At 50.4% G+C, this 13,850-nt stretch overlaps 1 protein-coding gene across 5 annotated transcripts in view; it reads left to right on the forward strand.

Moving 5' to 3' along the window:
• The window catches only part of YAP1 (Yes1 associated transcriptional regulator), a 202,615-nt gene that overhangs the window by 49,039 nt on the left and 139,726 nt on the right, over positions 1–13,850 (forward strand). For all 5 annotated transcript variants that reach the window (XM_078656999.1, XM_078657000.1, XM_078657002.1 and 2 more), the window contains exon 2: positions 975–1,225. In XM_078656999.1, the coding sequence (XP_078513125.1) occupies positions 975–1,225 (251 nt within the window). The remainder of the gene's footprint in view (positions 1–974; positions 1,226–13,850) is intronic.

Raw genomic sequence — 13,850 nt, forward strand, 5'->3', positions numbered from 1 at the left:
CCGCCTCTAGGCGCTTCGTGGAGGGGTGATGCTCAAGGCTGCCCGGGTTGTGGTAGTACAGAGGGCTTGTGTGTTAGCTGTTGATTTTTCACTGATTTGTCTACCTAGGAACAGTCAAGATGTATGCATTCTTTAAGGTACAGTCATTCTGCTGTTTCTTACACACACTCACCCTTCACCATTTATATGCACAAAAACAATTCACTCTTTTTCACACCCAATTTGTAGTAATTGTATAGCTCTTCAATACTTGGCGGCACAGCACCCAGGATAATGTGGTGCACGACTAAACTCTTGTTAGGTCCCAAAAGCAAGACCTATTGGATATGCCAATGCTTGTTTACTAATATTATTACACTCTAAATGCATATTGCATATGTTTACAAAACAAAAAGTAAAAAAGGCTTGTCAGGACCAGACCAATTGGCCTTTGCCAGTGCTTAAGGTGAGGGTTGCATCAAGGCCTATTAGTACTTTAGGTACACAGAAGGTGTTATGAAGAGCAGAACAAAGCTGTTTTGTTCCAGTTGTCGGGTGTGAACCGGGCCTGGATTGAAAGGAGTGCTGATCTTTGCTAGGCAGGCTTGGAACAGTGAGAAGGGACATTATTGAGAATATTGTGGAAGTAAAAAGGTTGATCAGAAAAGGAGATTTCCAGAATGAGTTGAGACGTACTTGTCGGAGAAGGGAAGGCTCAAGTTTAGCAGGATAATGAATGAGATTAACTGTGCCAAACAGTCCTTGTTATAAGTTACTAGCTCAAGTATCTAAAGACGTATGTTTCAAATTCTTATTGAAAGCGGAATCTAAACCGTGTAATGGGAAAAACCAAAATATGCATCCTTTATTTATTTTATTTTTTAATTTTTTTTATACCCTTGTTAGCATGGCCTCCACATATGTAATACAGTTTAATAAGTTTTTAATATTTAAAGAAATATATCTTGATGGACTTTACCTTACTATCTTTGCAGGCTAGCACTGATGGTGGTTCAGCTGGAGCTTTGACCCCCCAGCATGTCCGAGCTCATTCATCTCCAGCTTCACTGCAACTAGGTGCTGTTTCTCCAGCTACACTGAATTCATCTGGGTTAATGGCACCTTCTGGACCTGCTCCCAGCGCTCAACATCTCCGCCAGTCATCTTTTGAGATCCCGGATGATGTTCCCCTGCCACCTGGCTGGGAGATGGCGAAGACACCATCTGGCCAAAGATATTTTTTGAAGTAAGTTGCCCACTTTTATTTTTTTACCGTGTTAAAACTCACCCACCTAGGTATTGCAGATGAGAACGTAAGGATTACAGCCTAGATTTGAGTCCAATATATAGATTTTATGATAATATAGTTGAGTAATTATGATAAAGGTTTTGAATGTTGTATTCATCTAGTACACTGATTTGCTTGAGACTAACATTTTATGCCCACATAACCCACAAAATATATGTCCATCCTAATCATCATGGAATATGCAAATCACAACAACTTTGAATGTAGAATTATCCACCGCTCCTAATGATTGTTCGAAGGTTTTGTGCCAGACATATTTCTCCTACACGCAGGTGATGTGGAACTTACATTTTAAGTGCTGACCCAGTAGGCACTGACAGGTGACCTGTTTCCCACAAGGATTCTATGAATGCAAACCTAACGTCACTGTTAAAAAACTTTGTTCTTTCGGCCAAAAACATGAACACCAATGCTAATTTTAGTATGGCCCAACCTTTTAGATCTCATGGGTTGATTTGAACTTCAGTCCAACGTGGGTATCTGATGTTGCTAAAGCACTTGCTCTTATGGGGCAGAATCCTATATCTGCTCTTTTTCCTATTTGGGAATGAAGCTTTGTGGTAATCCAGAGGCCATGATTTGAAAGTATATCTCAATGTCTAAATTTGGTTCGGTGGAATGCTAAAAAGTGATGAATTGAAAGCTTGAATGACTCCCAGCCACTTGAGGTCGTATTCCCTGGGCATCATTTTATTTGCTACCTCTGTCAAGACCCTGCCATATGCCGATCAATCTTGGTCCTGTTGCAATAGGAACAGTCCAGCCGAACTACCAGACCAGGTCCCCTTTGAACCGTACACAAGCAACCACAAGTTTAAAGCTTCACCATATTAAGGAGGCTAAAATATTCTGAAAGGGGTCAAGGGTTGCTTGGGTGCTCACCTGGATGGGACCTCACCTGCCAGTAAGGGGATGGACTGTTCCCATAGGAAGCAGGGTCAGTGGTGAGTTTCATAAGGTGGACCTCTGTTTAGAGTAGCATGGTAAGCAAAAAAAACCCAATGAACTGAAATGCAGCACAGAACGATTAGCAGTATCTGAGATTAATTCAGGCAATCCATCAGTTGCCTTGTTTTGATTCATGGCTGCGTGATGTTATCCCTTCATTGCCATTAGAGATTGGAACCGGGTTTCCATAAATGTCTATGTCTCTACCATGCAGATACTTTACGCTGTGAGGTTTCGATCACAGTCCCTTCTGTTTTAGAATAACCAACTAAAACAAGCATTTGCAATGCAATCGGTCTCACCTTTGGGACCTTATATGTATTTAGCTATGCAGCACATTAGCCTGGGTGCTGAAACATCTACTGTTCTTTAACATGGAGGGAAAGTAAGCACCAAACTGCTTGACACGCCAGGTATGGGAATACATAGAGAAATATTGCCATTCAGCTGAAAATGGTATAGTCCAAAGCTCTGTTTTTAATACAAAATCAGGGTCTTGTGTGGTCATATCACTGAAAATACAAGATTTGACAAAATATTTTATACGGGTCCTCATGAAAGACAATTTCTATGGACTGGAATCTAGAGAATGCCAAAGTGATTCTGGTATTTTACTGACCTTGGCTGGTGGTTTTCTATCAAGAAAGTTTAATAGAGGCAGTTGCCATACAATTTAAAAAAAAGAAAGTCCCTCAGCAGAAAGTAATTCTGGTATTTTACTGACCACTACGGGTCGTTTTCTATCTAGACAGTTAAACAGAGGCAGTTAAACAAGCAGAAAGCAATTCTGATATTTTACTGACCTCTACTGATAGTTTTCTATCAAGACCGTTAAACTGAGGCAGTTGAACAGAAAAAAAAGTATCTACGCGGAAGCCGACCAGTCCTAGGGCTGATCTCCAGAGCCCACAATGTACATATACGTATAAGTATATACTAAAGTATGTACAAAAGGTCTCTAATGCTCAACCTAAAAACACTAATTATTCATTGAAGAGTTAGTGGATGTATGTTCTGTCGTGCCTATGGAGCTCATTGTAATTTTCCCTATGTTAGCCTTATTATGCATGTTGTAGGCCGCTTTTGCTTTGCACACGTTACAAAATATCCCACTTGTTTTTGTGCTACATTGTTATTCTGCAAATAAGCTGCATGAGCTTTCGTATTTTGTTGTTCTGCTGGGATTTTGTCGTAACATCTCTTGCAAGGTCAAACAAACTGCTCCTTATTTTTCTCTGTGGTTAAACACTAGCACTCAGACATAAGAGATATCCAGCTGCTGTTTTTGAACACCTATGTTTATCAAATCACCCAGGACATTTCGTTTTGAAAACAGGCAGATCAAAGACATACTTGCAGAGCAAAGGTGGGAGAGAGCTGCACTAGCTGAGATGTAGAGCAACTATCTATGTATTGCATTAATCCAAGAGATCTATAATATGTCATTGTTTTCCATGTTGAGGATAGGCTTTTTTCATGTCTTTCATTTATTGTGGACAAGTATGAGTGAGAGAATGAGAGGTGATGGCCTGCTACTGCGATCCCTGAGAGGTTCTAGAGTGTTGTGTTCTGGGGTGCCAAATCATGTCCCTCTGTGGGAGGGTTAGGAGGACAAGTGAGGCACTATTAACTAGTCGGATTTTGGGCCTTAGGTACTGATTTGGTATGGTGACTCTGTCCCTGCATACTGATACTTTATGGTCCCAGGCATACTTTCTGAGCAGAATCCCTGCAACATGGCTCTGCCAACACTAGGTCTGCTGCTTAGTCACGGGTCTCCTGAGAAGTGCTTGTGCGTGTCCACTAAACTTACTTCTACAACTGGAGGCATCCGGGGTGGTAAGGAATTAATCCTCCACAGTTTTTAGGAAGCACCTAATTATGTTGTTATTTCAAGCTTGAAAGTTAAAAAGGACTTTACCCTTTTTAGGTCTCGCCTAGACGAAAGCAAAAAGCAAAGCTTTTTGCTGTCTAGCGAGACTACTTATGTCGCCACTTTGCAGGGATTCCGGGGAATGTGGACAGCACAGCAAACTGTCACGAGCGTCTCCTGCTGGAGATTGCACCTCGTGAGCGCGCACGTCGTCACTCACGCATGCGCACAAACAAAGGCATCCACACACTGCATATACACACGCACCCCCCCTTAAACATACACACGCGCACACAGACAGACAGACGCACGCACAAACACACTCAAACAGACACACACACACGCACGCGTACACCCCACCCCCACTCACCCCTCCTCTCACTCAACTTACCTGTTCTGGCGGTGCACGGCGGCGGCTCCTTCTCCCGGGTGGCGGTAGCGCTTTGCGGGGCTCTCTCACCACATGAGAGCCCCGCCTTACCCATGCGCCCGGCCGCTCTTCACCCGGTCCCCCATCTCGGGACCGGGACTCAATGCGGAGCCTTCGTGGCTCCTCGGGCAGCTCTCTCTCGCTCTCGGCGCGATGGGGCGGGACTTCCCGTTGGGGCCGCGCTGGCATTGGCCGGCTTCCCAACCGCTTCCGGGTCGTCGCGGGCAGCGCGGCGGCCCGGCACAGCCATGATGCGTATGTTTTTTCAGTCGGTGTCGACGCAAGGGTTGCCCGGGGCTGCACAGAGCGGTCCATTGGCCACAGATTGGGGCCATTTGGCGCCTCCGAGAGGCAGTCTGCTCTTGAGTTCGAGAGATGCCTTGGTGCAACGTGCGTCCACTGCAAAGCTCTGTGGCAAGAGTTCCATATATGCGACAACAACACAGTGGGATAATGCACCGCGGGCTGAGATCTCTGCAAATTTCAGCGCATTTTTTCTGATCTCATCAAAGTGGCCAAGGTGGTTAGTGGACCGTTTGCTTTACTTGTTTATTTTGTAACTTGTGTTTCATGTGTTCTGATTCAAGTAATGCTGGTCTGTGCGCACAGCGTACGTTGCCTACAAGTCAAGTGTTCTAGCATGACGATAGCTGTAGGGTTAATGCACCGGTTGCGGAGCTATGTGAATAAAATGTAGCCACAGGTTCCAGTTAGAGTAAAGAAGATTTGTGAGTGAATACGCCATGGCGGTAAATAACCTGCAAATGGCAGATTCCACCCCAGTAACATTACTGTTTCGAAATAATAAGAGCTACAGGGCTCTATGCACTGGATGAGCTAAGATACAGGCCGCAGGTTCAAATACCAGTAAGATAGCGGATGGGGTAAATGCACCTGTAGCAGAGATACTTAAGCAAACCCACAGGTTACAGCTTCATACCAGTAAAATACCTGAATTGATAAATGCACGTGCTGCAGTTGTCTTCAAGCTAACCCGTAGGTCACAAATTACAATTCCAGTAAGATAGCGGAGGGGATACATGCACCTATAGCAGAGATATTTAAGCTAACCCACAGGTTACAAGTTCCAATGCCAGTAAGATGCCTGAGGGGTAAATGCAGCTGTTGCATTATTCTGTGTGTAACCCACGTCGGGATAACACACCCAGTGAGAATGCTCGGTGAGTTAATGTTTCCACTGCAGAGCTCCGAGTAGTCTTGAGCTATTGACGTTGAAAATAACAATGCCTTTTATTTTCGTTTTAAAAGATAAATAAAAGACATTGTCATTTACAATGCCAATAGCTTAAACTTGTGTAACTGCGAGACCTATTGCATTGCAAATGCTTGTTTGCTTGTACTTTGCTTCCTTACTTCTATACTATGCCGGCACAGCCAGTCGTTATTCCTGTTAATTGCAGACTTGCAGTCCAAGCTCACATAACACAACATGGACTTTCTAATATTGGTGTTGCTTTATCTGTGTGGTAGAAGCAAATTATGTTTATCGTTTTGAAGTATTTAATTTTTGGGTCGATTTTCCAGCTATGGATGCTAACTCAAACACATTTCATACATACACAACACCTCCAGCACCAAATCTTTATAGACCATATGCGCTAATTGAGATACCACTGTCTTACTGGGAATACCATACTTGGTTCCCTGGTGCCCTTCCACATGTGCCTAACCCCCATATGCGCGAGTCCCTTTAGTAAGGCTGGGACGACCTGTCCAGCGTTAGCTGAATATACACCATACCCTGATATGGCTAATCACAGTCTTGTGTAATAACACCTTATGCCGTGGTCTAGTTACCTTATATAGATGCCAAACTCAGTAGTGCACACCTTTTTGGGACAGCCAGCAAGGGTTGTCCTGCAACAGCAAGCCCGGTTGCCTGCAGTGCCTACGATATGTCCTGCAATTGTACCTTCAGTTATTGGCAAATGCCCGACTAATTGCGAGGAAATTTCGTTTTGGATCACCCAAAAGATTGGCCGAATTGGAGCTGTTTTTCCTTACGGGACCACAAGACGAGCAAAGAACTTTGACTGTGTGCTTACCCATTGGAATGGTTCCCGCTATTGGAGACTGCAACACCTGGGGAACCGTTTTTTTGCTGCAGTCTGCGATCTGTCACGGCACTCCCTCAATGTCCGTCTTACCAGATGCACTCAAACTGATACAGAGCAAACATGGGGCAGCTACTGCCCTGGATTTGGGGATGCAATTAATGGGAAACTTTCCTGTGGCATCAGCAATGATTCTGTCGAACATTAAATGTGAAGCAGCATCTCTGATTATACGCCAGCGGCTCGCAGCGGTTGCACATGCAAACGGTGACCGTGAGTTGCCTTTAATTATTGCAGATGTTTACACATCCTTAGGACGCAATAATTTGGGTACTAGACCTACCAAACCACCTCTTACCAAACCTAGTACGGACAAGGAAGCCAAGCAAACTCATTTTTTTTTTTGGTAAATATATTTTTATTGCAGGAAGTGATTCTAAGTACAACGTTGGCATCTGCTTCATTATGCAATCAAGTGTGGGTGGGAACCATATAATCATTATACACGGCCATTCAGCCCACAACCCGGAGGTCGGGCGGCGTACACCATTTTCCGGTATCGTATACCACTCTATGCACATAGTATATTGCAGACAATATAGTTAGTCCCATCTGCTTTTATCCAACTACCCCCAACCTATCCCCCTCCCTCCCTCCGCTTACTCTACCCTCCAGAGGAAGACAGTGTTGTTCATCACTATTCATTGTCCCGGTGCCTTAAAAAAACAAAATCACCCCGCCTCCTCCATCTCCCACCCACCACCCCACTCGTCATCGGTAGATCAACTTTGTATGTTCCTCTTCTGTTAAATAGGCCGTGAGACTGCCTTGGTGGCGTCGTGCTATGCTATTACGTCGCGTCTGTGGGATCCAGGCCTCCCCCTTCCGTGCTGTCCGTGTCAGTATGAATGCTATGGTCGCGCAGGGCCTGCACTATCGTTTCCCAATCCTGAGCCGTCTCCAGCGCCCGTTCATCCTGTCTTCGCTTTGCCTGCTGGAATCGCAGCGTGCTTTCACTCCCTGCCCATTTAAGCAGCTCATTGCGCCATTTAGTGTCCGACGGACCAGCTCGCGCCTTCCAGTGTCTGGTAATTTCCCGTTTAGCTAACAGTAATCCCAAATCGATGAATTTACTGGTAATTTTAGTTTTAGGTGTATGCGGAAACCAGTGTAAGATCCCCACAGCTGCGTCCATCTGTAATGATCTACCAGTCGCCGCGGTCAGTGTGTCTCCTACGATCGCCCAATAGGAAGTCAGCACAGAGCAGGACCACAACATGTGCATGAGGTCCGCCCCGGGTGCCCCACACCTAGGGCAGGCTGCCGTCTCCAGACCAAAGTATTGCTGCAGCTTCACCGGAGTCAGGTAGGCTCTATGCAACACATAGAAGTGGACCAACTGGAAGCGTGCGTTCCTCGTCCCCTTCCAAGCTCTCTGCAGCAGCTGGGACCACGTGGACTCCGGAATTTCTCTACCTATGTCCGTCTCCCATTTGGCTTTGAGGGCCGCCAAGGGGGTCAATCTCCCCTCCACCAATCTGGAGTAGAGGCAGGACACCGCCTTCACAGTCCCCGCAGACATCATGACATATTGGCATGCCGTTGACAACTGCGGCTCCTCGTGGCCAGTCTTCCAGTGAGCCTGAATCGCTCTCGTGATTGCGGCGTGGATCAGGAAATCGCCCCTAGGGATGTCGTAGCGGTCCAAAAGGGCCCGGAAGGGCAGCAGCTCCCCATCCTCGTAAAGGTCGCCTACGTCTGTATCCCCATGTCTTCCCAAACACTGAGACGGGACCAGTCTCCGCCGTGGGGCAGTGCGGTGAGCATTCCCAGCGGGATCTCCGGGGCATAAGGCCGCGATCCGCCTAGTTTGCGATGTACTCGGTTCCAGCAGGAACGTACGGTGCGGTCTTCCTGAGTGAGATGTTTCAACTCTAGTGTCTGTTGCAGCGCAATGTACGATAAAACATGCCTTGGTGTGCCACTGCCCCGCAGTTCCTCCGGGCCGCGGAACTCACGAGCGACTTCTTGGGTGTAAAACTGCAACTGGGCTGCTAAATAGTATGTCTCAAAGTCCGGGGCCGCCCAACCTCCTTCCGCTCTAGGTCTCAGCAAGGTCTGGAGCGCCACCCTACGCCGGCCTGTGCCCCATAGGAATGACACGATTATGGAGTCAAGGTTCTTAAAAATAGACCTGGGGATCCACACCGGGAGCGTTCGAAAGAAGTACAGCAATCGGGGCAGTGCCACCATCTTTAATAGTGCTACACGCCCCGCCACCGATAGGGGTAGGGTAGACCAAAAGGACATGCTACCCTTGAGTGCTCGAATGCCCCTGGAGATATTACCCTCTAGTATGTCAGCCGGGCGGTGATAAACATGTACCCCCAGGTACTTAAAACAGGTCGGTTCCCATCTAATTTCTCTATGCATGTCCGGTTGGAGGCCACCATGGCGTACCGGAAACAGGCAGGTCTTAGCCCAATTCACCTGAAGTCCCGACAACTCCCCAAAAGACGTGAGCACCGAGTCCGCTCCCGTCAGGGCCGCATCAGCGTCCTCGAGGAAGAGCAGCAGGTCATCAGCATACAGGGAAATATACTGGGGGCCCAACGGAGATTGTAGACCCCTATAGTGGGCACCTGTGCGGATTGAGATAGCCAGCGGTTCCACCGCTAGGGCAAATAACAATGGGGACAACGAGCAACCTTGTCTCGTGCCCCGCTGTACTGGGTATTGCTGAGACACCAGCGGGCCCGATTTCACTCTGGCCACCGCCGAGGCGTACAACACTCTGGTCCATTGCAGGTATCCCTCTCCCAGCCCAAATCTCTCGAGGACCTTGTGGAGGTAGACCCATTCCAGGCTGTCGAAGGCCTTTTCCAGGTCTATCGAAAGAATCATAGGATCGGGAGCATCCTCGTGCCTCGCCTCCAGTAGTCTGAATAATTTTCGAATGTTCATTGTCGTGTTACGTTTGGGGATGAAGCCCGCCTGGTCGGCGTGCACCAGGGAGCCCATATGTTCAAGTAACCGCTCAGCTAATATGCTGCTCAGGATCTTGTAGTCGACCGTGAGCATTGAGAGTGGCCTATAAGAGGCCGGGTCCGTTCCCTCGCGTCCCGGCTTAAGGAGAGGTATCACCAGTGCTTCCCGCATCGAGCTCGGCAATCGTCCCAAAGATTTAGCTTCCTTGTAAACCTGCAGGAGCTTGGGGGCCAATATATCTGAGTATGCGGAATAAAATTCCACAGGTAGGCCATCCAGGCCCGGCGTTTTGTTACGCGCCATTCTTTTGATCGCGCCCTTGATCTCACCCAGTTCCACATCGCGACCCAGGGCCTTCGCCTGTTCCGAATCCAGCGCGGGGATAGGCAGGACCCTCAGGAAGGCATCCGTCGGGGAGGCATCCGGCTGCAGTCGACTACGATACAACTGCTTGTAGTAGTACCAGAAGCAGTGGAGGATTTCAGGCGGAGTATAAACCTCCCTGCCCTCGCCAGTCCTCATCGCCACGATGGGTGAGGAGCGTCTGGTAGGGTTAGCAAGCCAAGCCAACAACGCACTAGATTTGTCGCTTTCCGCTAACGATCTAGATAGGTAAGTCTTATAGTCGTAGCTACGTAGCCGCTCAACCTCCACCGCCACCGCCTCCTTAGCCGCCAGGACCCGCTGCTGAAGCTCTGGGCGACCCGGTCGGGAGAGTTCCAGGTCACGGAGGACCTGATCAGCTCTAGTCAGGTCTTCCAGGAGCACGCGGCGCACTCCGACCCTTTGAGTTATACAATAGCCCCTCACCACTACCTTAAAGGCGTCCCATTCCGTGGCCCGCTCCGTCGTCGTACCCTCGTTTATCGTAAAGTAACTTGTTATCCTATTCTCCAGGTCCCCGCGAAACACCTGATCCTCCAGCAGCTCTGGCCGCAGTTTCCAGGTAGGTACACAAGGGGCCCCCTGGAGCCATTTAAGGCCCAGCAATAGCGGATTGTGGTCAGAGATCGTTCTCGCTAAATATTCGGATTGTACCGCCGTAGTGGCCACCTCCGCAGATCCCAGGAAGCTGTCCAACCTCACATGTAACTCGTGCATACCTGAAAAGTGTGAGTAATCCCGAGTAAGCGGGTTATGCGCTCGCCAGATATCCGTTAGACCCCACCTAGTCTGCCAGGACAGTCTACCCTTCGCCGTTCTGTGCGCCGGGGAGTCCGGGAGGGGAGGATGAGATCTATCCAAGTCAACGTCGAGCACCGAGTTAAAGTCCCCACCCAACAGGACAGGTCCCGACAGGTAACGAGCCAAAGAACCCGACAGTGAATTGAGAAAGGCGAGCTGGTCCGCGTTGGGCGCATAAATGCAGCAGATGCTCAAATCTCTGCCCCCAAGCTTCCCTGTTAACGCGACATATCTCCCCTCTGGATCTATAGTGTGGCTATCCACCTGCAGGGGTACTCCCGCCTTTATCCAGATCAGCGCGCCCCTCGCATAAGCTGAGTATGTGGTGCAGTATATCTGTCCCCGCCATCTACGCTGCAGCGCAAGCCCCTCAGATTTATTGAGATGCGTTTCTTGTAACAAAGCGATCTGCACCCCTCTACGCTTCAAATAAGCATGGACCTTATGGCGTCTGGACATGGTGTGCAGGCCCCGCACATTCCAGGTGACGCATTTCAAATTCGAGAGGTCAGCCATTATCCCACAACGCTTTCACCAGTCTCTCCAAGCACAACACGGCCATGGGAAATTGCCCAACAACCTCCACATCGATGACGAGTCCCCCCCCTAACAACTGTAACTCAACTTGTAACCATAAACCCCCGTCCAACCCCCCCAGAACAGGTTCTAAATAGTACCATCTAGTCCCCATCCAAACTGCAGGTTCCAAAACCTCCCTTCCTGCTATCCTACCGGTAGCCACCGTAGGCGTGCCTTAAGGGCAATGTGGGGGACCGAGCGTCGACGCGGGATCCCTCTGCAGGCCGCGGCGCGGCCGAACCCCACAACAATAGAACATGTAGAAGGAAGTCCCAGCAACCCCCCCTCGCAGCCAGTGAACGAAACATTTACCCTCCTGTGTCCCACGACTCCTACGCAACCCCCTCTCTCCCCTCATTTCCCCGACCAGAACCTCCTCACCCCATAGTATCATTGTTCATCCAGCAGTCCTTCAGCTGTATCGGGGGTAACCGCCGGAAGTCGCACGCTGTCCGTCTCGGAGCCTTCTGTGTCCGATTGGCCACCACTCTCCCCCGGTTCAGAATGAGCTGTCCGATGTTCCATCGAAGGGCCAGATAAGTTAGAAACCATCTCCAACGCACCACGTCGTTCTGCTGCAGTCTCCACCGTGGACGGTCTAGTAGTTCTGCCTCTTCGGTGTCTGAATCTTTTAGGCCTCCTCCGCAACGCATCCTCCAACGTGGCTTGAGAGGAAGTTCCGAAGCCATCTTTGCCCGCTCTGTACAGTTCCAGCCAACCACACACCTCGTCTGGGGTGTCGAAGAACTTGGTGGAGCCATCCACGATGATACGAAGTCGCGCCGGAAACAACAGGGAGTACTGGATGCCTTCTGCTCGTAGTTCCCGCTTGATGGCCAGAAATGATGATCGACGCCTTTGCGTGTCATAGGTATAGTCCGGAAAGATGTTTACTCGGCTGTTGTCCACCTGATAAGGACCTTTCTGTCTGGCAGCTTGGAGTATAAGGTCTCTGTCTCGGAAATGGAGCAGCCTCGCCACCACCGGGCGGGGAGGCCCGCCCTGAAGGGGGGGCCTGGCCGGCACTCTGTGCGCCCTCTCCAATGTGTAGAAGGGGGACAGCCCCTCCTGCACCACCGTTGTCCGTAGCCAATGTTCTAGGTACGCCACCATGTCCCCTCCTTCAATTTTTTCGGGAAGGCCAACTACGCGAATGTTATTTCTTCTGTTTCTCCCTTCCGCATCCTCCGCACGCTTCTCCAGTGCTGCTATGCGGGTCAGGGCGTCCTTCATCGTGGCATCCAGGACTTTTTGTGCCGGTTCCAAATGTTTCACCGATCCCTCAACTTCTTTCACTCGGTCAGATAGCTTGCCATGACCTGCACGTAGCAGACCCAATCCTGTCGCCACCTGCGCAATATCTTCCCGTAGGGCTGATCTGATTTCTGTGATTGCCAATAGGATTTTGTCCAGTTGTGCCTGAATATGGGGGCTCCCTGAATTTTCTGCGTGCGATCGTTCCTCGTTGTCCGGCGGTTCTGCGTCCGACGCCGTCTGGGCGCCCCCCTTCGGGCCTCTCGGTTTTCCCATGGCGATAGGTGCCCGTTGGACAAGTGTACCCTAAGCGGGCCGATCAAGGCCGTGCCGTGGTCGCTCGTCTCGTTGCTGCTTCCAGTGGGCACCCTTCAGTCCAGTAGGCCGGTAGGTGGTGTTCCGGGCGGCCGCCCACCGTTGGACCGGATCAGGTCCCTGGGATGTCAATAGGGGGCCTTACATTGTCACCCTCCGTTGCGGAAGCTCGTGCCCCCTGTCGCAGGTGAGGTTGAGGCAGGCCGCAGGAGTAACGCGCCCTCCGCAGTGCTCCGGGGTCGTTTCACTGGACCTCAGCCACTCCTGAGGTCCCCGACGGTCCGCAGTATTCCAGTTCTCATGCGGGGCCCGGCGGAGGCTTCCTCTTTATGCGGGCAGAGGTCAGTGTCCGATCCCCAGGGTGTGTCCCCCGGAGCCTCCTCTGGGCCAGCAGGTCGCCGTAGTGGTCTTCGCGTTTCTCCTTTCCCCCTGGCGTGGAGGGTGAGCCCACCAGAGGGCTCTCCTCAGTAACCACTTTTCCCCCGTCGGCCGCCTCTTAGTGCCCTATCACGGGGCTCAATTGGAGCAGAGTCGCCATGGTCGGGGGGCCCAGGGGCGTCCCACAACGTCCCCCGCCGGTTCTTCAGCGCCACTCAGGGATCCCCGAGGCAAGCGCCCCGGTCACCGCCGTCGGCTCCCGCCTCGGCGCACACCAGGCAGCGATCGGGTCACGCCGCCCCTCCCCCGCACCTCTACCGTATAGCCGGTCACTGCTTCAGGGTCCCGGCATGGGATCCTCCAGAAATCGGGCACAGGCAGACGTCTCAGCAGGGGGAAGAGACACTCGGGTCTGCAGGGCCGCCGCACAGATCAGGGTCCCGGCCGTCCTCAGTGCGGTTGCGGCGCCATCTTGGGCTCCTCCTCGCTGCCTCCGTTCTTCGGCGGCGCCCTCCTCCCCTGGGTCTCCTCGGGCCA

This window comes from Lissotriton helveticus, chromosome 8 (genome assembly GCF_964261635.1).
Source record: "Lissotriton helveticus chromosome 8, aLisHel1.1, whole genome shotgun sequence".
NCBI classification, from domain to species: Eukaryota; Metazoa; Chordata; class Amphibia; order Caudata; family Salamandridae; genus Lissotriton; species Lissotriton helveticus.